This window comes from Corythoichthys intestinalis, chromosome 7 (assembly GCF_030265065.1).
Source record: "Corythoichthys intestinalis isolate RoL2023-P3 chromosome 7, ASM3026506v1, whole genome shotgun sequence".
NCBI lineage: Eukaryota > Metazoa > Chordata > Actinopteri > Syngnathiformes > Syngnathidae > Corythoichthys > Corythoichthys intestinalis.
In genome coordinates this window covers 52135903-52162124 of record NC_080401.1, presented here as the reverse complement: position 1 = coordinate 52162124, position 26222 = coordinate 52135903, and the positions used below count along the sequence as shown (strand labels likewise).

The following is a 26222-nucleotide window of genomic DNA, read 5'->3' as shown; positions in this document are numbered from 1 at the left end:
CACCCTTGATAACAACTAGCCAGCTGAATTAGGTGAGTTTGAATAACACACAACGGTTGGTAACAAGAAACTGACCTGTTTATTCAGTGACAAACACAAAACATGATAAATAACAAACAGAAATGGCATAGTCCGTCAGTAAAACGTGCAAATTATATTGTAAACTGTCTTAAAAAAGCAAAACACACCAACAACCTCTGTGGAAAATCCCACGAATCCCCCAAGGTATTAGATGCTTTTAATGTTTCGTGCATTAGTTACAAAAAGTGTATAAAAAGCCTCTCAGGTTTAAATAAACGACTATTTCAGTATCAAGTTAACATTTTAAAACCGTAAATAAAATACTCAAGTCCCCGTTCTGTATCAGCAGCTTTAAAATACATTCAATTCATTTAATTTTGCGAATCAACTGTTAAAGTTGTTAAAATTGCTCCTGTTATTCCATAATTTCCCTTCTGTCGACTTTCGACATGTGAAAGTTTTAAAACTATTTTGAAGATAGATTCAAGTCAAGATTTTGCTGATTTAGGACTATTTTAGATAAAAAGTTAATTAGGTTCGCTTGGAAGGTTCACAACAGCCTACTAGGTAAGTCTCCTGCTTTAAGATGGCGGCTGTCTACTAACGCATCTGGTTTTCAATACTTCAATGTAGCTAACGCCGTCGAGTCTGTCGTGTAGCATCTGGTTCTATATACATATGATATCTATTATCTCCAGTAAAACGACGTTGACGTAGTTTGTTGCGGCTATCAGCAGAAGTCAGGTATTCTTGTGTTTTTTTATCCAGCGGCATGAGTTGAGCTAAAGCCGTGAGTTGAGCATTGAAATTACCCGGGTCTAAGACAAGTTATGTTTACTTTCGGGACGCAATGCGGTCAGTTTCTCATTGCGTCCCGAAGACCGCGCTGTGTATTAGTTCCGCTTTACTTGACATATTTCAATCATCGGAATTTGGATGTTTGTGAATCGTTCTCAAATCTTCAGCGGCCGAATCGCGTGTTAGATGGTGCGTCTTTACTCACGTGAGATAATGGCTAGTCATCCAGAATGAATTCTTCGGCAATGACTCTTGTTATTCCCTGGGCTTTGGGACTGTCGAGTGCCAGTTTGTCACGCACAGCAAAAGTTTCTGCCGGTGTTAGTTGCGTAGGACCTTTCTTTTTGTCTTCGGTTTTCTTAACATACTCCTCATATTGTTTGTGGTGGTATTTCGCTAAATGCTTGATTAGGTTGGTTGCATTAAAACTTCTTACAGCTTTACCACTACGCTTGACTTTATTGTGGCATATGTTGCTCTATGTCTCTTCGTCTTTGTCGTCCTTTAAGGTGAAATGATCCCACACAGCTGACATTTTTACCAATAAAGTCTCTCGGTAAATTGGGAGACGGTAATGTAAATGTGGTGTGTTGAAGGTGTGCCGTAAAATGCGGACTGGATTTTAGGGAAGCCGAAGCAAAAACTGGAATGGATTATGTAAATCGGTGTGCTGGAAAACCCGGACGGGACTTAAAAAAAAAAAAACTGGATCGGAATTTTTCCCGTTTTCCGATCCGATACCGATGCGCATTTTTTTGCCCACATCGGCGTCCGATCCGATCCAAATATCGGATCAGGACATCTCTAGAAAAAACGCAAGTTTTCTTAATGTTTAAATAGTCTACATATTTTTATGATCATTATAAAAGCATTTACACAACGAAATAATGCCGGGAAAGTTTAACATTAAAAAAAAAAAAAAAAAAAAAAAAAAAAACATGCGGTTTTGCAGACACACAGAGGAGAAGATTCAAATGGATCACATTTGTGTTGCCTTTGTGTGCACAGATAAAAGTGTCTAGTGCGGCGCGGCGGCCCGGCCCGACCCGACCTGAACGTGAATGCTTAACATTTTGGGCCCGACCCGACCCGTTCGGGTTCGGGCACAAGATATAACCTCTAAGAGATAGGACATAACATAACAATGGCTGAAGCGGAGAAAGAGGGATCGATAAAGATTATTGATGCACCTAAGACATTGAAAGCAGACATCTGGAGACATTTTGGCTTCTACAAGGTTGGTGGGAAACTTGACCAGAGTTAGGCAGTGTGTAAAAAATGAAACATGAGAATAATAATACAAATGGGGAAACCAAATCCGTTGCATCACCGGAATTGCGCAGGGAAGATTTTTGAACGTACTTATATATTTTAAAATGCGCTGAATCGATTCGGCTTGTTGCCCGCATCGAATCGAATCGTCCATGCCCCACATCGGGATGCAGTTATGCAATATAAAATATACAATATAAATGAATACTACATCATATTTGTAAAATATTAACACATAATAAAATAAATATTAGCCAATTTAAATAAAATAAATTGAAATAAGCTAAAACACCTGTAATTAAATAATAAGAATAATACACAGATCCTGCTTACACAATTAAATTTATTCATTTCTGTGTGGCGCTTTAACTTGTGAAAATCCACCAATAAAGCTTTTGAAAACCGTTCATAAGAAAAAAAAATGATTCATTGAGTCATTTCATTTGTAAAATACATGTTAAAATCTTTGTCATTGGGATTGCTTTTCTCTTTTGCATAGGACTTCTTTTTTCTTCTTCCTTTCAGAAAGAAAGCTGACCAATACGCCGGGTCTGAAAGGCAAATTGTTGTTGGATTATTATCTTTAAATACCTGCTACTTTTTGAGCAGAATTCTAGCTTTGTATAGGCTAATGTTCCTATTGTTGAAAGCACAAAAGTGTGTGTGTAAAAAAAAAAAAAACAAGCACATTTATATTTTGCATTTTGTTTTCTTCCTGTACTGAAAATGAACTGAACCGTGACCTCAAAACCGAGGTACGTACCGAACCGAGATTTTTGTGTACCGTTACACCCCTAATGCTTAGGTTAAGTTAAATCCAGACATTTATTCTGGAAGTTTTCATAATGTTTCTTTAGTAGTTTTTGAAAACAAAGGTTTGAATTGAACGATATATCATCTAGAACTGAAACGAATACTCGAGCAACTCGAGTAACTCGAGTTTAAAAACTGATCCGAGTAATTTTATTCACCTCGAGTAATCGTTTATTTTGACAGCTCTAAGCATCACGTTTTGCTCTGACTACTTTTAATGCGGGACAACGCGCTGATGTCACGTGCGTAGAGGAAGAAGAAAAAAAGAAAAAAAACTTACTGCAGCCAACAGCCGCTACAAACGACGCCGACGTTGCTAAATACTAGCCCGCATGATGCTACGTTGGTAGCAGGTAGCGTCTGCTGAGTCTCATAGAGATCACATGTATGTTGAACTAGATGCAAAATGACAGACTCGGCCGCATCTGGGCAGTGTTAGTAAACAGCCGCCATCTTAAAGCAGTAGAGCGCTAAGCACTAAGAAAGAGCGCTAAGCGCTAATAAATAAGATTAACGTTACTGTCACTAGCTAGCGTAACGTTAGCCCTGCGGAGGGCTAGGTTTCTATTAATTATGACCACTGTCGATGCGTGGCTAACGTCCCTTACATACAGGCTTTAACATAACATAGTGTTGTGGAGTGATGAGGGTGTAAAATAAAAACTCAATAATGCTGACTATCAATTTTAGCTCAGTAGTCATTGCAGGATAAAACACCAAGTAGCACTGGTCCCTAATGTGCTCCAATACAGCCTGTATCATACATTTATTTTGAATAGTGCAAAAACTCAAAATCCTATCAGGACTTACAGTTTAGACTAACTTAAAACTTTACTCGAACTTAAAAATGGCTTGACACAAATAGAAATTCAATTGAAACACGTGGGAAAAAATCCTAACTTTTAAGTGATGTTGGTGTTGGTGTTATACTGTGTTATCAAGCGTAACGGCATTTTTAGGTATATATACAGTGCCTTGCAAAAGTATTCGGCCCCCTTGAATCTTGCAACCTTTCGCCACATTTCAGGCTTCAAACATAAAGATATGAAATTTAATTTTTTTGTCAAGAATCAACAACAAGTGGGACACAATCGTGAAGTGGAACAACATTAATTGGATAATTTAAACTTTTTTAACAAATAAAAAACTGAAAAGTGGGGCGTGCAATATTATTCGGCCCCTTTACTTTCAGTGCAGCAAACTCACTCCAGAAGTTCAGTGAGGATCTCTGAATGATCCAGTGTTGTCCTAAATGACCGATGATGATAAATAGAATCCACCTTTGTGTAATCAAGTCTCCGTATAAATGCACCTGCTCTGTGATAGTCTCAGGGTTCTGTTTAAAGTGCAGCGAGCATTATGAAAACCAAGGAACACACCAGGCAGGTCCGAGATACTGTTGTGGAGAAGTTTAAAGCCGGATTTGGATACAAAAAGATTTCCCAAGCTTTAAACATCTCAAGGAGCACTGTGCAAGCCATCATATTGAAATGGAAGGAGCATCAGACCACTGCAAATCTACCAAGACCCGGCCGTCCTTCCAAACTTTCTTCTCAAACAAGGAGAAAACTGATCAGAGATGCAGCCAAGAGGCCCATGATCACTCTGGATGAACTGCAGAGATCTACAGCTGAGGTGGGAGAGTCTCTCCATAGGACAACAATCAGTCGTACACTGCACAAATCTGGCCTTTATGGAAGAGTGGCAAGAAGAAAGCTATTTCTCAAAGATATCCATAAAAAGTCTCGTTTAAAGTTTGCCACAAGCCACCTGGGAGACACACCAAACATGTGGAAGAAGGTGCTCTGGTCAGATGAAACCAAAATTGAACTTTTTGGCCACAATGCAAAACGATATGTTTGGCGTAAAAGCAACACAGCTCATCACCCTGAACACACCATCCCCACTGTCAAACATGGTGGTGGCAGCATCATGGTTTGGGCCTGCTTTTCTTCAGCAGGGACAGGGAAGATGGTTAAAATTGACGGGAAGATGGATGCAGCCAAATACAGGAACATTCTGGAAGAAAACCTGTTGGTATCTGCACAAGACCTGAGACTGGGACGGAGATTTATCTTCCAACAGGACAATGATCCAAAACATAAAGCCAAATCTACGATGGAATGGTTCAAAAATAAACGTATCCAGGTGTTAGAATGGCCAAGTCAAAGTCCAGACCTGAATCCAATCGAGAATCTGTGGAAAGAGCTGAAGACTGCTGTTCACAAACACTCTCCATCCAACCTCACTGAGCTCGAGCTGTTTTCAAGGAAGAATGGGCAAGAATGTCAGTCTCTCGATGTGCAAAACTGATAGAAACATACCCCAAGCGACTTGCAGCTGTAATTGGAGCAAAAGGTGGCGCTACAAAGTATTAACGCAAGGGGGCCGAATAATATTCCACGCCCCACTTTTCAGTTTTTTATTTGTTAAAAAAGTTTAAATTATCCAATAAATTTTGTTCCACTTCATGATTGTGTCCCACTTGTTGTTGATTCTTGACAAAAAATTAAAATTTTATATCTTTGTTTGAAGCCTGAAATGTGGCGAAAGGTTGCAAGGTTCAAGGGGGCCGAATACTTTTGCAAGGCACTGTATATATATATATATATATATATATATATATATATATATATATTTTTTTTTTTCAATAAGATCTAAAGGTTTTTTGAGTGAAAGCAGTGAATTAGTCTTTTTTTTTTTTAAATTCTAGTTACATCTGAGATGCAATTGTTGGCTGTTTTCAACAAAAAACATCGAAAATAAAGACACTGATTGACTGAAAATGTTTCAAGATTAGATGAAATGTCTTGTTTTCTCATATGTATTTATAATTGCTTTTCAACTAAAAATATATTTGTTTTATCCGATTACTCGATTAGTCGATAGAATTTTCAGTCGATTACTCGATTACTAAAATATTCGATAGCTGCAGCCCTAGTATCATCTGAACCAATATACATAAAAGTTAGTCTACTATAAGTCAATGAAGATTTATTTTGCATTGATCATTTAGCCTATCAATTAATTAAGCTCATATTTGTCAGAAATGTTTCCCTGACCTGCGTTCACCCAATCTGTTTGCTCTTGTGAATGTCCCGTCCCCAGCAAAAAGTGACATTCAGGTTATGTATTTATATCGTTCTACCAATTTTAAGACAAAACCTACGCCCTTGATGAGAACCGGGGATTTCACAGCGATCGTTCCACTTCAAAGGGTTTGGGCGTCTATCGCTTTCAATGGCAGCCATTGAGTTAATATATTACTAATGTACTCAAGGTTAGCGGCAGTACGAACTTAATAAATAACTGCATTTCACGACACGTCTGCATATTTTTAGAGCTCTATGAAATGAGTTAATGTGCGTGTGAATTCTTGTCCTGTAAGAACAGTGTGAAGTCATTTTATGCTAATGAAGACTATAAATAGAAAAACTGCAGGTTTTTTTTTTCTCGCACGTAGACCTCGTGATACAAAGACGTCAACGCGTCCTAGTAGAGTGATTTTAGATCATGTTTTTTTTTTTTAACATTTCCCATTGTTTTTTCAAGACTGCACACTGTTTTTACATCATCCAGTGATGGAATTATGCTCAAAATGGCTGACTTCCTGTTTAGTTTGACTCTCGATTCACTGTTTGATTAAACGTGCTGTGAAAATGATGGTGGACCATAGTTTTGATGCAAATCCATAAAAAAAGTGACAGAAAATGCTTAAAGGGTATGACAACACCTGGGGAAATGCTAATATTCCATCATTTATCCATAAACGCATGCCTTTTGGATTCATATCATGCCACTTCATGTTATTACACACATCGCAACACCAAGAAAATGATAGAAATTTGGATCGATTGTCAAGCTAAAATGACCCGCCCCCGAGATCCCGGAAATCTAGCATATTGTGTGCGTGACGTCACTACAAGGAAACAACCGGCTCAATGCTTACTTAGTACTGAATGGCGGCGATGATGGCGGACAATTTTGTTTCTAGTTGCAGCGACGAATCCATTGTAACGAACATTCTTCTAATGGTGACGAGGAAAGTTATGAACCTTTCTTTGGTGTTTTGGGTTATCAATTAGAGCCCAAACGAAAGCCAATGCAGCCTAATGAAAGGATCATTGAGGGGAGCAATGACACTGATGAAACACCGGCAACAGATCGTGTGGGAAACACCGAATGGTTTGTTTTGCATTTCTTTTTGTGAAGCTGATACACCGTGACCGCAAAATAAAGTAATGTATAGAATAATTATCATTTATTGTGCTATCATCGGTTTTCGCTCTACCAACCAACACACATATGAATGGGATTAGAGGATTTGTTGTATATATTTTACGAGCGATAGTTTATACATGTGTCCAATCGTATATCCAATGCGTGATATGTTTTTTATGATAAAAGAGTACTCACTCTGGCCATTTCCCTCCTTTGCTTTGCCTGGGGTGGTGGGGTGGTCTCATCAGAGCCAGTCATCGTCCTCTTTCTTGATATCTCGGGACATTTAGGTGGCTGCGCGTATAGGTGGGCACCGCATCTGCTTTCAGCAGCAATTTCTTAGCAAAACCTGATTTCATTTGTCCATAGTTCGTATAGCTTTCAGGAGTAAAATGCGCACCTGTTACGTCCCACGGACGGCTCGCTAAGGGCCTAACATAAAACGAGCCACACAAATTTACAAGTGGACACAAATTTATTCACACAACAATCAAACTCGCAATGAATATGTAGAAAATGTGGATGAAGCGCAGCTTCAGGGTAAGCCCAGGCCAAAACAACAAACAAAAGGAATCTACACTTAAACCCCACCCGCTAACTAAACCCTGATCATGAAAAAGAAGGCAGAAAAGACAGCCACTAACCAAGCTTCTACGCTATACAAAACAGGAGAAAACGGGTTGAACAGAAATGGCGACTTACCCCTACTTGCTTCAGTGCTCTTATTTACAGTGGTGAACAAAAACGATCCAATAATGAATAAACGCAAAAGGCCTCACCGAAAAAGCGGGAGTGTATCAAAGTAGCGATCAAATGCAAACGAGAGTGAATGGCGAGCAAACAGCTGGCGTGGAGGACCGCGGCAGAATGCTGTCAAATGCGACCTCCCCGAGCGTTGACAGCAGCAGGTTTTTGAAGCTTGGCGCCTTTTTCATGGCCAGTCAGCAGCGGCGATGTCGTCTGTCCGTCCAGCGTCGATCAGCCTTCGTCATAGTGGGAGGGGAAGCAGCCAGCTGGTGGAGGCGACGATCAGCTGACTGGAAGAGTCTCAGAAAATTAACTGTTAAACGGCCAGGGGCCGTCACAGCACCATACAAAACCGTGCCGGAGGCTGGGTCTGCAAAATTAGCCCTCTTAGCACGGACGAACTTTACTCATTGTCTGCGTAGTCCAGCTCTTTTTCTCGCGTTCGGGAACTCATGGCTACTACATTGCAACAAATGGCTATTTGTACACCACATAGCATGACAGGTTTGAACCATTTTAGCGATTTTTTGATAAAACATGAATGCAACTCTCTCGTCTATAAACAACGATGGCACCTGCCTCGATCTTTTGTTTCCTTGTTATGACGTCTCCGCCCCATTCGGCTGTTTCAGAAATGTTCCTAATTTTCGATTCATTTTCGATAATTGCTCATGAATGTGATTTATTTTTTTGTGAACTTTATTAATATTTGTTATATTGCAACATAATGGTTCTATTGATATCTCACAGCCCTTTAGTGTTTTAATACCTTTTAATGACAGTTCTTATCTAGTCTTTATAATGGTTTCTTTTTTCAGCTAGTTTAAAATATCTCATAACCGCAGTTGACAACCAGAATGAGCTGCAGATTTTTCTGTCGGGTAGCATGCTACGCATATTTTGTAAAATTCTGCTGTCACCGTGTGACCCTTTTGTTATTTACACGTTCAGTAAATTTGATGTTTTGACAACTTTAACCCCTTCTGGGAAAGTTGTAACTACAGTGGGCATCTATTCAAAAGTCCAGTTCGGGGTTGCAGCTATCGATTATTTTAGTCGTCCATTAATCGATGAACTAGTTAGTTCGAATAATCGAGTAATCGGATAAGAAACATAAAAAAATTATACACCTAAGCTGAGCCTCAAAGGGTATAAATAATAAATAAATTAGGATCTAAGTACAACAAAAGAACAATTGGCTAACTTACATAGCAAAGGTCCGCTAGCTTAAATAATATAAAATGCAAACTTTTTTTTTTTTTTTTTTAACAATGCTCTTAACAAACGGTTTAAACACATATTCCCACAAAAATGGCTTAAATATACCTATAAACTAAATTACGAATGCATTAAAAAGACATAAGCTCAATCAAACAAAAACTTAGCTTATGATGGTCGTAACAGAGAGCAGCTGGACATATTCACTGTCGCCACTAGAGCGCAGTTCTGCCTCAATTCTTTGTGGCATGGATTCAACAAGGTACTGGAAGCATTCCTCAGAGAGTTTGGTCCATATTGACATGATGGCATCACACTGTTGGTTCAGATTTGTCGGTTGCACATCCATGATGCGAATTTCCCGTTCCACCACATCCCAAAGATGCTCTATTGGATTGAGATCAGGTGACTGTGGAGGCCATTTGAGTACAGTCATGTTCAAGAAACCAGTCTGAGATGATTCCAGCTTTACGACATGGCGCATTATCCTGCTGAAAGTAGCCATCAGAAGTTGGGTACATTGTGGTCATAAAGGTATGGACATGGTCAGCAACAATACTCAGGTAGGCTGTGGCGTTCCAACGATGCTCAATACCAAGGGGCCCAAAGAGTGCCAAGAAAATATTCCCCACACCATTACACCACCACCACCAGCCTGAACCGTTGATACAAGGCAGGATGGATCCATGGTTTCATGTTGTTGACGCCAAATTCTGACCCTAACATCCGAATGTCGCAGCAGAAATCGAGACTCATCAGACCAGGCAACGTCTTAAATTGTCCAATTTCGTTGAGCTTGTGCACATTATAGCCTCAGTTTCCTGTTCTTAGCTGAAAGGCGTGGCACCCGGCGTGGTCTTCTGCTGCTGTAGCCCAACTTCCTGAAAGTTCGACGTACTGTGCGTTCAGAGATGCTCTTCTGCCTACGTTGGTTGTAACGGGTGGTTATTTGAGTCACTGTTGCCTTTCTATCAGCTCGAACCAGTCTGGCCATTCTCCTCTGACCTCTGGCATCAACAAGGCATTTCCGCCCACAGAGCTGCCACTCACTGGATATTTTTTCTTTTTCGGACCATTCTCTGTAAACCCTAGAGATGGTTGTGCGTGAAAATCCCAGTAGATCAGCAGTTTCTGAAATACTCAGACCAGCCCTTCTGGCACCAACAACCATGCCACGTTCAAAGTCACTCAAATCACCTTTCTTCCCCATACTGATGCTCAGTTTGAACTGCAGGAGATTGTCTTAAACCATGTCTACATGCCTAAATGCACTGATGTTCGCCATGTGATTGGCTGATTAGAAATTAAGTGTTAACGAGCAGTTGGACAGGTGTACCTAATAAAGTGGCCGGTGAGTGTATAGCGGTATCTGTTTGATATCTGTATCGGATTTTTGGAATTGGACAGTATCGGAATATCTGTTATCGGTTAAAAAGTCATTATTGGACAACTCTAGGCAAGGCGTTTTCGTGCGATGGTTAAACTTAGGTCTGAACGCAGCATTAGTCTTTACCGATGTTTGTCAGTGTCTCCTTCTTCGTTCTTTTTATGATGTGATGCTTAGTTTCCATGGAAATTACTTATCTATCGCTTACTTCTTTGGGGCCTTAATGTGGAAAAAATAAACAGAGGGTGAAAAAGGCAGAGTTCCTCCTGGTGCACAAACACAGACAAGCACTATGTTCTAGCTAAGCAGACACGGACGCCGTAAAGTCGAGACGTCGTAGGTCGGGCACATCGTAATTTGGTCTTTTCGGTCATCAGGACAGAGCGACGCTACGTGGAGAAGTTCTGGAAAGAGGTGCGCGTTGGTGACTTCATCCGGCTACGCTGCAATGAGATCCTGCCGGCCGACGTCCTCCTGCTGAGCTCCAGCGACCCGGACCGCCTGTGTCACATCGAGACGGCCACGCTGGACGGAGAGACAAACCTCAAGCAGCGGCAGGTAGTGCGCAGCTTTTTCGACATGGTGAGACAACGTCGCTTCCCGTTGCCGGGTTACACGATGGTAGAGGCGTGTCTAATAAAGAGGCGTTGACGGTTTTGCAGGACTGCGATTTTGACCCGTCCAAGTACGACAGCGTGATTGAGTGTGAGAAGCCTAACAATGATTTGAACCGGTTCCGAGGTTACATGTGAGTATTGTAGCTTGTTGTTTCTTAGGAAGTCATTTGAATTATGGGAAATGTCTTGGTTTTTATTTTATTTTATGGTTTCACTTTATTACCAATTGTTACCATTAAACTTTCTATTTCCATTTGAAATTTCAAAATCTTGGTGGTTCACTTATCTTACACTTCAAACATGTTTTTTGACAAAATATTTAAACAATTTTTCTAATTTTTACATCATATTTTCTTTTTTTTTACCGGATATATTTTGTGGTGTTTTTTTTTTTTTTTTTTTAAACTTAAAGCTTTAAATTTTGGCTAAAGATGTATAACATTTATTTAACATTTTAACAAATGTACTCATCCTTCAATTTTTTTAACGGTTTTTATTAGAGCTTTACCGACTATTTTACCGGTTTGTTTGAGTTAAGCCATTAACATGAGTATTCTGTTTTTACATTTAGGTTTTAAACTTTTAATAAGAACTAAATTGTAAATGTTAGCTTGTTTTCCATTTTAATACAATTAAATGTAATTATTTTACATTTTGAAATGTAAAAAAATTATTATTATTATTATTCTCATTTTTACGTAACATTTTTCTCCTATTCAGGGTTTTTTATGTCCAAATTCATGCACTTTTTTGGGACTTTGGAGACCAATTTTCCGTTTTTTCCAGTACATTTTAAACGTTGGCCCACGTTAGTTTTTTCTTTGGGAGGTTGCGAAAAAAATATGACGAAAAGAGGAATTGGTCTTGCGATAAGAGTACAGAATTGTATTAAGCTTGTTTTGTACTTATTACTTACTTACTAATTGTACTTTTTTGTACTTATTGTATTAGCTTTAAATTTTAGCTATAAATTTACAACATTTATTTAACATTTTAACAAATGTACTCATCCTTTGAATTTTTTTACTCTGTTTTTATTAGAGCTTTACCGACTATTTGTTTGAGTTAAACCATTAACATGAGTATTCTGTTTTTACATTTTGGTTTTAAACTTTTAATAAGAACTAAATTGTAAATGTTAGCTTGTTTTCCATTTTAATACAATTAAATGTAATTATTTTACATTTTGGAAAAAAAAAAAAAATTCTCATTTTTACGTAACATTTTTCTCCTATTCAGGGTTTTTATGTCCAAATTCATGCACTTTTTTGGGACTTTCCAGACCAATTTGCCGTTTTTTCCAGTACATTTTAAACGTTAGTCCAATTTTGGGAGTTTTTTTTTTTTTTTTTTTTTTTTTTTTTTATTAATTTATTTTTTTGTGAGGTTGCGAAAAAAATATGACGAAAAGAACTGGTCGTGCGATAAGAGTACAGTATTGTATTAAGCTTGTTTTGTACTTATTACTTACTTACTTATTGTACTTTTTTGTACTTATTGTATTTATAGGTTGAAGGTAGGCAGGGTTTGCCCTAGGAGTTTTTGAAGCTGTGGTGGTGGTGGGCTGCGTCCAAATTGCTTCATATCATGACTAATGAGAATTTTTTTTTCAACCACATTAATTTTTTTCCAAGAAGAACCATAACAAAGATATATTTGAAATATTTCATTAGCCAGACTAATGACATATTTCGATTCGGGCCAAATAAAAAAAAAAAAATAAATACAATGGCTACAAGATTAAATTTGCCAAGACGGGGAAAAAAGTATTATCACGTAGGGGTAATGTAGCTGTAAACCGTTACGCACTTTACGTACATGTACTATGTCTTTCTTTTTCTTTGGCCCCAATACGTTCTACATTACCACAACAATAATAGTCCTTCTGTTAATGGACCGATTTCAAAGAGTAGGGGGTATTTCTAATAGCCGTGTAAAAAGTTTGCCAGTTTCAGTGAGAAGGTGAATAGTTTTTGTTGTTGTTCGTAAACTACATTTCCACACAAACACACATTGACGTACCATTTAGCTTGGCAAGGAGAGGAATGAAAGTCATTTTAAGAGTATCCCAGAGCTTGATAAACTTGGGGAAAAAAAGCACATTTATCAAGGTTTCGTCAGCCGTGATTGCGTACAGTCTGCCGAAACAGCCTGATAGCACAGATATAAGTACGTCTGCCCCTCTGCTACATTAGCGTGGCGCTCTGAAATTAGAGCAAGGCTCTATTTTGGGCCAATTCGGCGCCAATTCATTCAAACGGTTCCGTCCAAGATAGCCGTCCACCGCTCACTTTCGCCGAAAAGTCCGATCCAAAATACTGTAATGCCCCGGATGGAGGGAAGGAGAGGAGTCTTTATTGGCTTACCCACTTTAATGCAGCAACAATAATTAAAAAAAATAACAGCAGGCTGCCGCGACACTATCTTGCCTGTTCTCCCATTCTTCCTACTCGCTTCCCCCTACGTCACAGCTCCCCAATCCGATCGTCTCTTAACTCATTTGCTCCCAAAAACGTATAAATACGTTCTATTTTTAATTGCTTCAGTGTCCCAAAAACGTACTTATACGTCTTTTGTGTTTTTTTTTCACAATTGGCATGTACAGGTTCCCCTGTATCTTAGATAGAATGCACAAAGCTCAAAACCCATTTTAAAGCAATAAAACTGGCCACTGGAGGGCAGTAGAGCATTTGGTAAGACCCCCCAACCCGATTCAACCAGTATAGCGTAGCTATGACCATGCTGCTCGCCTAGCATAGCCCGTTCCGCAGGCTTGCCGCTCGCATCCCCCGCACGGAAATGCACGCGGCCAAACCAGTTCCCCCACAGGAACACAAGGTCCCCCGGTGAACGAGGCAGTGGTCACCACAAAAAAAAGACTTTAAAAAAATCCATCTTTACGAGACAGGCGGTAATGAAGGAAAAGTTAAACCCACTGTCGCGGCCACCAAGCGTCATCTCTCAGTTAGGTTTGTGTGAATAAATTGTTACTTTGCTATCAAAAGCTCTATTTGTCTGGTTATTCATGTTATTTTGTAAAAGGAAAACATTATTCAGATGTTTGGGATGTAACTAAAGCAAAAAATAGCTGTGTTAAAGTGAGTTATGTTTGAAATGTATGCGTTTACAAAAAGCTCATTTTCTCCGTTTTTTCATCAGAAACTGAAAAATTGCTCAAACTAAGCAATTTTCTAATGCTGATTTCTAAAGAATGGAAAAAGATATGAACTTAGTTTTTTTCCGCTGAAAGAAGAGAGTCTAATCTTTCTTTTGGTGGGTTCCATGTAGGGTTGTTCCGATCATGTTTTTTTGCTCCCGTTCCGATCCCGATCGTTTTAGTTTGAGTATCTGCCGATCCCGATATTTCCCGATCCGATTGCTTTTTTTTTTTGCTCCCGATTCAATTCCTATCATTCCCGATAATTTTTCCCGATCATATACATTTTGGCAATGCATTAAGAAAAAAATGAATAAAACTCGGACGAATATATACATTCAACATACAGTACATAAGTACTGTATTTGTTTATTATGACAATAAATCCTCAAGATGGCATTTACATTATTAACATTCTTTCTGTGAGAGGGATCCACAGATAGAAAGACTTGTAATTCTTAAAGGATAAATGTGACTTTGTATATTGTGACTAAATATTGCCATCTAGTGTATTTGTTGCGCTTTCAGTAAATGATACTGTAGCCATTTAACTGTTCTGCCCAAATGCATGATGGGAAGTGCAACCATGACTGTGCGTCGTGGTACCAATTGATATATCTTCTCTGTGTTGGGAAATAACATAGGGTGTTAAGAAAAAGATCAATTACTACCTTTCTTCCCCACATTGCTTCCCACAATATTTCTAATCGTAGGGAGAGGGATTGTAAGGCTTTAGCCAATTAAAAAAAGGCTCCAAAGGCTGCCAAAATTCACTCTACTCATTTTACGCTAACTTTTAGCTCTATATATAGGTAAAACGGCGCCATTACAGATTGAACGCGACAATGCGTGAGTGGGTCGTGCAGCACATGCGTTAATTGCGTTAAATATTTTAATGTGATAAAAATTTTTTAAAAATTAATTACCGCCGTTAACGGAATAAATTTGATAACCCTACCTTAAGCCTAAACTAAAGACTCTGGATGAGTGTAACATATTATGTCTGTAACGTTAAATACAATTAGAAAACGATTTAATTAAAAAATATATATATATATTTAAAAAAGGCATGTCCGATATTTTTTTGCCGATTCCGATACTTTGAAAATGACATGATCGGACCAGAGATGCCGATCGATCGGGACATCTCTACTTCCATGTTTATATAGCAATAGAACAGAATTTACTGTGGGCCTTGCAAAATCAGTCAAAATCCAGTAAAACGACCGGGAGCGAAGGGCCTTGCTCCGGTGAAAATTGCTGGGAGTGAATGTGTTAAGGGGGCCGCGCATAGTTACGGACATTACAATACACAATGAATAGGTTTCCGCTGAACCCTTCATACTAGGCTGCCGCTAGTTTGGAATAGCATTAAAAACAATAAATAAATAAATAAAAATTAAAAAAACATGTCATTTGCAAGGCTTTTATTTTGGTGTGGCGGTGCGCCACAATCTTTTATGTGTAGGGGAAACCCTGGTGTCGGATTGGGACTAAATCAGGTGACTCGGATGCAAAAAATATGCGATCGGGACATCCCTATTCAATATAGTTTATATTTTACGGAACGTAAGGTTGACTTGTTTACTGTATTGGTACTTGACCTGCTCTTTTGTCAAATATTTATTTGGTAAATATTTACTCAGTCGGCTTTTACATAAAACCTTTACTTGTATCAAGTCAAAACATCCATTATTTGTTTTGTCAATTCGTGTGAATTAACCTGTGAAATCAGTTTATTAGTGTGAAAAAAAAAAAAGTAACAACGAATGTCCTTTTTCTACAAACTTTTTTTTTTTTTTTGCAGTCATACTACAGTAAGATATACATATTTCTTCAAATTGGTCAGACGCAATTTTTGGGCAGTCACACTACAGTAAGATACTGTATAAAACATTTCTGTGCATAATTCAGAGTCTCCATATCATCAAGCATTCCTAAAATAATTGCCAAAGGCTTAGGTTTTAGCTGTAGATGAACGATATAGGACACGATTCCACAAATTTCTGTCTAGTATCCTTGAACCTTCGGGCACAAAACAAGACTGTGGACAAGTATGTCTTTTGATAAGAAACATTTCTCACAAGTTGGTGAGAGCTCAGGATAGATGGAGCGCAGTCTCGCTTTGAAAAAATTCAAGACGACATAAAACAAACATCTACACTCAATTTATTGTCCTAAAACATGCAGTATAAATGTAAACTGCGTTGTTACTTGGTAAAAAGTTGAAAATTGAAAAAGTTCAGCCTTAATGAGATTAAGCGCTATTGAAGATGCATGGATGGAAGTTAAAAAAAAAAAAAACTCATTAAGTGCTTTGAGTGTGAAGGAAGCGCAACGAGAGCAACCCGAAGGTCAGTCAGGGACGTGAGAATTGTCCAATCGACTGGAGTTTCTCGGCCAATTTGCGCTGAGGTAAGCGCTTTCTCTCCCGGTGAAGGAAGAATGACCACCACAGTTTTTTAGACTGTGATTGAGCGGGAAGTCTTGGGCTCTATAAATGGACGTTGTCCTCTGTGACTTTCTGCCACGGGGTCGGGAGGGAGGACGGTGTAAGATCCATAAATTTTCACAGCAACCAGGCCATCAATCATTTTTCCTATTTAAGCCCAAATGTCCTGTTTGCCAGCAGAAATACAGAACATAGATGTCCGATCACACACTGTATTTTTGTATGCGAGTCATGGTCTGTCATCAGCAGTATTGTTAATCTTGCTTTAAAAAAGTATTCAGTTACAGTAACAAATTACTTCTCCCAAAAAGTAATTGGGTTAGTGACTTAGTTACCTCATTGTAAGAGTAATTAGTTACCGTAATTTCTGGACTATTGGGCGCCCCTGATTACAAGCCTCACCCAGTACATTTTTAAAGGAAAAACCATTCTGTACATACATAAGCCTCTCCTGCCTATAAGCCACGTGTTCCCACTTAGTAACAAGAGACATTGACAAAGAAATACACAGTTTTCAAAATTTTAATAACACACCTTAACTTTTCGTTCCAAACAGCGCCGGCAAACACGGCAGTTATATAGCAGCGGCACGGAAGTTACATAGCATCAGCATGGCGGTGCAGCACTAATTGTGCTGGTTAATAAAAACATAAAAGTCTTTGTGAGCAATCTTCATCTTCCTCCTGTGCATTCAAACCATGGTAGTCTTCACCCTCAGTGTCGGATATGAAGACGCTCAGATGCACTTCGCTCCGCACCTACTCAGTCTCTCCTTCGCTGTCGCCTTCAATGTCTTCCATAATGAGGCAAATTCACTCCCAGCCTGTGCCGTCCTCCTCGTCACACAGCAGACTGGCCCCTCGAAACCCGTTGGTGATGGCGGACTCTTTCACAGCGCTTCATGCTGCCAGGCTCCCCCGGCAAACCTGTGCAAAAGCTGCTCTTCGCATGCAGCAGGTCTTGGCAAACGATCTCTCGCCGCTCGTCATCAAGGCTTCCCTTACAACTCGGATGGCCAATTTAATTTCTTCTAGCATTTTCCATGATGCAGGTCTGCCAATTCTTCTCATGCACAAAGACGAGGGTCCGTCACCTCTGTTCATGCACAACACACAAAGTTAAACTACCGGTAACAGTGCAAACTAGCGTCTTCCTCGACACATATATTCTAGGGCTGTCCCAAACGACTAATTTCCTTCCGATTAGTCAGCCGACTATTTTTACGATTAGTTGACTAATCAATTTTTTTTTTTTTTTTTTTTTTACTACTTTAGTAATGAAATTTTTGTTGAAGCTTATTAATTGACAAAAAACATTTTGGAACACCTAAATTCTTTATTAACGTATAAATAAATAACCAATAACAATAATAAATCACAAACAATGAGGTCAAATGCTGCTTGCATTAACTAGTGCGAAAAAAATGTAAACGGAAACACTATGACTTCACCTCTTTTAGGTATGTCCCGATCCAGGTTTTTGCACTTCCGATCCGATACCGATATAGTTTTGCACTTCCGATCCGATACCGATACTGGCCGATACCGATACCGACCTATCTGAGCATGTGTTAAAGTTTAAAGTTATCTAGCCTCCTTACTTAGTTGTCAGACTCATGTTGAAAAAGGTTTTAGTACTCTTGATAACAACTAGCCAGCTGAATTAGGTGAGTTTGAATAACACTCTACGGTTGGTAACTAGAAACTGACCTGTTCATTCAGTGACAAACACAAAACATTATAAATAACAAACAGAAATGGCATAGTCAGTCAGTAAAACGTGCAAATAATATTGTAAACTGTCTTAAAAAAGCAAAACACACCAACAACCTCAGTGAAAAATCCCCCAAATCCCCCAAGCTATTAGATGATTTTAATGTTTCGTGCATTAGTTACAAAAATTGTATAAAAAGCCTCTCAGGTTTAAATAAATGACTATTTCAGTATCAAGTTAACATTTTAAAACAGTAAATAAAATACTCAAGTCCCCATTCTGTATCAGCAGCTTTAAACTACATTCAATTCATTTAATTTTGCGAATCAACTGTTAAAGTTGTTAAAATTGCTCCCGTTATTTCATAATTTCCCTTCTGTCTACTTTCGACATGTGAAAATTTTACAACTGTTTTGAAGATAGATTCAAGTCAAGATTTTGCCGATTTAGGAGTATTTTAGATACAAAGTTAATTAGGTTTGCTTGGAAGGTTCACAACAGCCTACTAGGGAAGTCTGCTTTAAGATGGCGGCTGTTTACTAACGCATCTGGTTTTCAATACTTCAATGTTGCTAACGCTGTCGAGTCTGTCGTTTAGCATCCAGTTCTATATACAGTACATATGATATCTATTATCTCCAGTAAAACGACGTTGGCGTAGTTTGTAGCGGCTGTCAGCAGCAGTCAGGTATTCTTGTGTTTTTTATCCGGCGGCATGAGTTGAGCTAAAACCGTGAGTTGAGCATTGGCATTACCCGGGTCTTTGACAAGCATGATGTTTACTTTCGGGACGCAATGCGGTCAGTTTCTCATTGCGTCCCGAAGACCGCGCTGTGTATTAGTTCCGCTTTACTTGACATATTTCAATAATCGGAATTTGGATGTTTGTGAATCGTTCTCGAATCTTCCACACCCGAATCGCTCAAGGATGTAATGACGACTGGGCATGTTGTACCGTAGTTCTAAGTGTTGGATGGTGCGTCTTTACTCACGAGAGATAATGGCTCGTCATCTAGAATGAATTCTTCGGCAATTACTCTTGTTATTCCCTGGGCTTTGGGACTGTCGTGTGTCAGTTTGTCACGTGTAGCAAAAGTTTCTGCCACTGTTAGTTGCGTAGGACCTTTCTTTTTGTCTTCGGTTTTCTTAATCCTCTTTATATTGGTTATGGTGATAATTCGCTAAATGCTTGATTAGGTTGGTTATATTAAAACTTCTTACAGCTTTACCACCACGCTTGACTTTATTGTGGCATATGTTGCACTCTGCCTCTTCGTCTTTGTCGTCCTTTAAGGTGAAATGATCCCACACAGCTGACATTTTTACCGATAAAGTCTCTCGGTAAATTGGGAGACGGTAATGTAAATGTAGTGTGTTGAATGTGTGCCGTAAAATGCGGACCGGATTTTAGGGAAGCTAAAGCAAAAACTGGAATGGATTATGTAAATCGGTGCGCTGGAAAACCCGGACCGGACTTCAAAAAAAAAAAAAAAAAAAAAAAACTGGACCGGAAGCCTGGATCGGAATTTTTCAGTGTTCTGATCCGATACCGATGCACATTTTTTTGCCCATATCGGCATCTGATCCGAATATCGGATCGGGATATCTCTAAGTGAATTACTTTCATTATGTTCAGACTTTTAACTGACACCATTTTTATCCCTCAAACGCACGTTTGATTGGCTGATGACTAGTTAAATTCCCTTGTTTTGAGTGTAAATCTACTAGAAATAAGTGAAAGTATCTGCCAGTTCAAGTAAATTTTACTCGGATTTCTTGAAATTATTTTCAGTGTAAATCTAGAAATACTGTAAGTGAAATGATCTGCCAGTGCCTCAAGTAAATTTCACTCAGATTTTTTGAAATAAGAAAAGTAGTTATCTGAAAGTAATCTTAACACACTTATTTTAAGCAAAAAGTGAGTATATTTAATCTTAAATAAAAAAGCTTTTTTTTTCGTCAGAAATGTTCTTAATTCAAGAAGTGATATTGTTCAAAACATTATTTCAAAGCATTTTTCCACTTGATTTTGGTGAAAAATGACCAATCTTTAGATGTAAGGGCTTGATAAGAACAAATGGTCATATTTACCTAAATTAAATTGAATAATCTGACCCATTAATCTGGTAAACTAGTCTTTAACACTCAAAACAAGATGGAAAAAAATTATTCAAATAGATTTAAGAAAAATCATCAGATTAAAACATGAATTTGCAGTGTGAAAGTTAGTACAAGTCAATAGAAATTTATTTTTGCATTGATCATTTAGCCTATCAATTAATTAGGTTCGTATTGGTGAGAAATGTAGCCCTGAACCCCGTTGACCTAATCTATTCGGTTTGATTAATGTCCCCTCCCCAGCAAAAAGTGTTAATACCTAGGATGGGAAGAAGTAGAGGCGTCTGTATTGGCTTACCCACTTTATTGTGGCAACAATAATAAAGAAAAACAGTAACAAAATAACAGCGGGCTTCCGCGACATGGGACCGCTATCTCGCCCATTCTCCTTCTCGCTTCCTTCTACGTCACAGCTCCCCGTCCGATCGTCTTTTAAGAGGGCCTCGCTTAGTTACGGACATTACAATACACAATGAATAGGTTGCCGCTGAACCCTTCACACTAGGCTGCTGCAAGTTTTAAACGGCCTTAAAAAAATCTCTTTTCCACAGCGTGGCGGCTTTTATTTTGGTGTGGCGGTGCGCCACAGTATTGAATTTATAGGGGAAACCCTGCCTAGTGATCATATTTAGCTGCCATTGATGGCGCTAAACAACCCTCCCAGTCAAAATGTATTGGATGTCTTTATTTTTTACCCGATTGTAATCCTCTGAAAAGGACTAGATCAACCCTGCTTTCGAATCGTCTGATTGTAGCGGTGACATCCTAAGTGCAGATTTGACAAACAGTCTGCTCGTTTGACGTCTGATTTGCTTCATTTTCCCTTTACTGGAAACTGGAAATATGGCCATTAACTTTAACTTATTCGCTCAGAATCCACCGGAACGGCCGACGAGACGCACTTTACAAAGACAACCTGCTACTACGGGGTTGCACCATCCGCAACACTGAGGAGGCGGTGGGCATCGTCATTTACGCGGGTGAGCAATGCGCCACGCCGGCGCCTCGGTATGCCTTGACGTAAATAATCGTTTGTGTGTCTGCAGGTCACGAGACTAAGGCCATGCTAAACAACAACGGGCCTCGCTACAAGCGCAGCAAACTGGAGAGACAGATGAATGTGGACGTCTTCTGGTGTGTCATCATCCTGCTGGTCATGTGCTCTTTTGCAGCTGTTGGTACGTGACAGTGGAGTAGAAATAAACACACAAACTCTCGCTTTCACGAATGCTCAATACATGTTTTGTCATCCAAATCAGTCTTTAGTTGATAAGGAAGAAAGTAGAAACCCACCAAAATGAAGCAAAAAAATCTATGATCCATCCAGCCTTGTGCTGAGCGATGTGATATACAGTGGGGCAAATAAGTATTTAGTCAACCACTAATTGTGCAAGTTGTCCCACTTGAAAATATTAGAGAGGCCTGTGATTGTCAACATGGGTAAACCTCAACCACGAGAGACAGAATGTGGAAAAAAAAAACAGAAAATCACACTGTTTTATTTTTGAAGAATTTATTTGCAAATCATGGTGGAAAACAAGTATTTGGTCAATACCAAAAGTTCATCTCAATACTTTGTCATGGACCCTTTGTTTGCATTAACGGAGGCCAAACGTTTTCTGTAACTCATCACAAGCTTTTCACACACTGTTGCTGGTATTTTGGCCCATTCCTCCATGCGGATCTCCTCTAGAGCAGTGATATTTTGGGGCAGTCATTGGGCAACACGGACTTTCAACTCCCTCCTCACCCAGTGGCGTCAAAATGATAACAAGAACGGTGAGCAAAAACCCCAGAACCACACGGGGGGACCTAGTGAATGACCTACAGAGAGCTGGGACCACAGTAACAAAGTCTACAATCAGTAACACAATGCGCCGCCAGGGACTCAAATCCTGCACTGCCAGACGTGTCCCCCTGCTGAAGAAAGTACACGTCCAGGCCCGTCTGCGGTTCGCTAGAGAGCATTTGGATGATCCAGAAGAGGACTGGGAGAATGTGTTATGGTCAGATGAAACCAAAATAGAACTTTTTGGTAGAAACACAGGTTCCCGTGTTAGGAGGAGAAAGAATATTCAGTTGCACCATACCCAATGTGAAGCATGGGGGTGGAAACATCATGCTTTGGGGCTGTTTTTCTGCAAAGGGACCATGAACACTTATCAGTGTAAAGGAAAGAATGAATGGGGCCATGTATCGAGAGATTTTGAGTGAAAATCTCCTTCCGTCAGCAAGGGCATTGAAAATGAGACGTGGCTGGGTCTTTCAGCATGACAATGATCCCAAACACACAGCCAGGGCAACAAAGGAGTGGCTTCATAGAAGCATTTCAAGGTCCTGGAGAGGCCTAGCCAGTCTCCAGATCTCAACCCCATAGAAAATCTGTGGAAGGAGTTGAACGTCTTTGTTGCCCAACGACAGCCCCAAAACATCACTGCTCTAGAGGAGATCTGCATGGAGGAATGGGCCAAAATACCAGCAGCAATGTGTGAAAGCTTGTGAAGAGTTACAGAAAACGTTTGGCCTCTGTTATTGCCAACAAAGGGTACTTAACAAAGTATTGAGATGAACTTTTGGTATTGGCCAAATACTTATTTTCCACCATGATTTGCAAATAAATTCTTTAAAAATCAAACAATGTGATTTTCTGTTTTTTTTTTCCCCCACATTCTGTCTCTCATGGTTGAGGTTTACCCATGTTGACAATTACAGGCCTCTCTAATATTTTCAAGTAGGGGAACTTGCACAATTAGCGGTTGACTAAATACTTATTTGCCCCACTGTACAGTATATCACCAAAATGATATTGAATTGTGTGTCAATATGTGTCATATAATGTAAAAGTACAATGTACTCAACTCTACAATGCTTACACATAAATGATTAATGATGCTGTGCAGCCACCAGATGTGTGATAAATCACCACATAACACAAACATGTAGTGCAGAAAGAATCAGCCATTAACAAAAACAGGAAGTGATATTTTGCTCTTATTCCCACAGGTCACGGGCTGTGGATGTTTCAGTACGGCGATAAGAGGCCAGTTTTTGACGTGCTCAGTCCAGAGGGCACAGACTTGTCACCCGTTTTGTCGGCCATCTATCTCTTCCTCACCATGATTATCGTCTTCCAGGTATGAAACAGCTAACATACAACCTTCAGTATACTGTAGGGGTGTGACAAAATAAAGAAAAGGTGATATATCGTGATACTTTGTTGCCCAAAAGTTTATCGATTAGGGCTGCAGCTATCAATTATTTTAGTAGTCGATTAATCTATCACCTGTTTAGTTCGAATAATCGAGTAATCTGATTAGGAACATATATTGTGTTACAGAATAGATTCTAGGAGATATAAAACAAAAGCTTTCTAAGATTGCACTTTCAAAAGAGCATTAAATACGAATACAAAATAAAATTCCCGAGTGGTTCTTCAAACTATGCAGAATTGCTTTTTCATCTGAAAATAAATTAAAATACCTGAGCTTAGCCTCAAACGGTATAAATATCTAAGTACAACAACAGAACAAATGTCTAACTTGTGTAGCAAAATGCTGCTAACTTAGATGCTATAAAATGCTAACTTTTAATTTTTTTTATTTATTTTTTTTTATTACAATGCTCATAACTCACCGTTCAAACACGTACTCCCACGAATAAAAAACGGCTAAAAATAGGGCTAAATTACAAATGCATACGAAACATTAACTCAAACAAAAACTTACCTCATGTTGGTCTAAACAGGGAGCAGCTGGATTTAGCCATGTGAAATGAGTTGTTATAACCACTGTTGCCACTAGAGGGCAGTGTATCTACCCATTCAAAACTAAATGCATACACTTTCAAAACAAACCATTACAACGTCTCACTAATTACTTGATTATTCGAGCTAACTAATTGATAGATTAATCAATTACATAAATAATTGCTAGCTGCAGCCCTAATCTACGAGTGATAAACTCATTTCAATTCATAGCAGAAAGATGAAAATAACTTGTTTTTCTGTTTATTAGTTAATTTGTCCGAGAATGATTTTCCTCACCCGTGTATCGATAATTGTTGTATCATCGTTATCGTGAGCTTTGTATCGCAAATCGTACCCAGAGGTTCCTACCCCTAATATGCTGTCAAAGGACACTAACAAAGGCTGCTCTTTCTGTGTACTCGTTCTATTGAAAGGTCAGCTTGTATTGATTTATGCCTGTTTATCTGCTTGCTGACATGCCACAAGGAACCAAAAAAATGTCACACTGTGCTGGTCAGATATGAAGCATGTGTTTGCATGCGGCCACAAATATTTACCGACGGGGTCCAAAATTAGCTCGTTGTCTTCCAGGTTCTGATACCGATCTCGCTATTCGTGTCCATTGAGATCGTGAAGATCTGCCAGGTGTACTTCATCCACCAGGACGCTGAACTGTACGACGAAGAGAGCGACTCCCACCTGCAGTGTCGTGCCCTCAACATCACTGAGGACCTCGGGCAGATGCAGTACATCTTTTCCGACAAAACCGGCACGCTAACAGACAACAAGATGGTGTTTCGCCGCTGCACCGTGGCGGGCGTGGAGTACTCTCACGACGCTAACGGTGGGACCAATATGGATTCAAACAATGTATTGTTATTAGAGCGATTACAAGTGGGGTCATTCCGGAATTGGAGAACAGTTTTAATATCTAAGCCTACACTTATCTGGTTTTCTACTACATATTCATCGATAATAGGTAATAAAACTCAATCAAAGACGTGATTAGTTAATTTTACAGATAAATATTAAATATTAATTACATATTTATTACACGATTTACTTGATATCTACAATGTTTGGCATAATTTGAGTGACAGGATTGCGAATCCGTAGCTTTTACTATTGCTTGGTTTGTGCTTCTGTGTCAGGCCGTCGACTCTACGCCATCGATGAGCATTTGAAGCTCTGCGTAGAAGTGACACATTTCGCTGTAGTGCACCACCAAGTCACTAGGGCGGTGTATCCTTATCTCTGACCTGCCGGTGTTTTCAGCGATTTCTCGCCACAAATCATTTGCCATTAGGCAGTCTTTGTGGTGTTTCTAAGAGGACTTGTAAAGATTTCCTAACTTCCTCGACGATTCTTTCCTTGAACTGGTCTATTTCTTTTTCGTTATGAGTCCCAGTGTTGTTAATCTTACTGAAAAAAAGTAATTAATTATAGTTACGAATTACTTCACCCAAAAAGTAATTGCGTTAGTAACTCAATTACCTGAATGTAAGAGTAATTAGTTACTTGGCAAAGTAATTGGTGATAATTACTTTTTTTTTTTTTCCTCAAAAAAAAAACAAACAAAAAAAAAAAAAAACAAAAAAACATTGGCCACACGATGGGAAGTTTTTTGTGAAGGTTTTTGGTACAATTGGCCCGAGCCCAATTCTTTACCCTAATTTACCCTTTACCCTGAATCAACTGTTAAAAGTTGTTAAAATTGCTCCCATTATTGCATTAGTTCCCTTCTCTCTACTTTCGACATATGAAAGTTTTAAAACTGTTTCATCAATTAAAGATAGATTCAAGTCAAGATTTTGCCGATTTAGAAGTATTTTAGATTAAAAGTTACTTAGGTTCGCTTGGAAGGTTCTCTACAACAGAGCCGTCCTAAAAAGTCTACTGCTTTAAGATGGCGGCTGTCTACTAACTCATTTAGTGCCATGTCT

General features: G+C 39.1%; 1 protein-coding gene across 4 annotated transcripts in view; it reads left to right on the top strand.

Moving 5' to 3' along the window:
* atp10a (ATPase phospholipid transporting 10A) overlaps nucleotides 1-26222 on the top strand; it is a 98060-nt gene that overhangs the window by 16129 nt on the left and 55709 nt on the right. For 3 of the 4 annotated variants that reach the window (XR_009063913.1, XM_057841786.1, XM_057841788.1), the window contains exons 2-7: nucleotides 10855-11059; nucleotides 11140-11225; nucleotides 21408-21514; nucleotides 21581-21712; nucleotides 23538-23668; nucleotides 24871-25123. Coding sequence is in view for 3 of the 4 variants with exons in the window: in XM_057841786.1 (XP_057697769.1) it covers nucleotides 10855-11059; nucleotides 11140-11225; nucleotides 21408-21514; nucleotides 21581-21712; nucleotides 23538-23668; nucleotides 24871-25123 (914 nt within the window). In the remaining variant the exon portion in view is untranslated. The remainder of the gene's footprint in view (nucleotides 1-10854; nucleotides 11060-11139; nucleotides 11226-21407; nucleotides 21515-21580; nucleotides 21713-23537; nucleotides 23669-24870; nucleotides 25124-26222) is intronic. The other variant, XM_057841787.1, reaches the window with a different exon arrangement.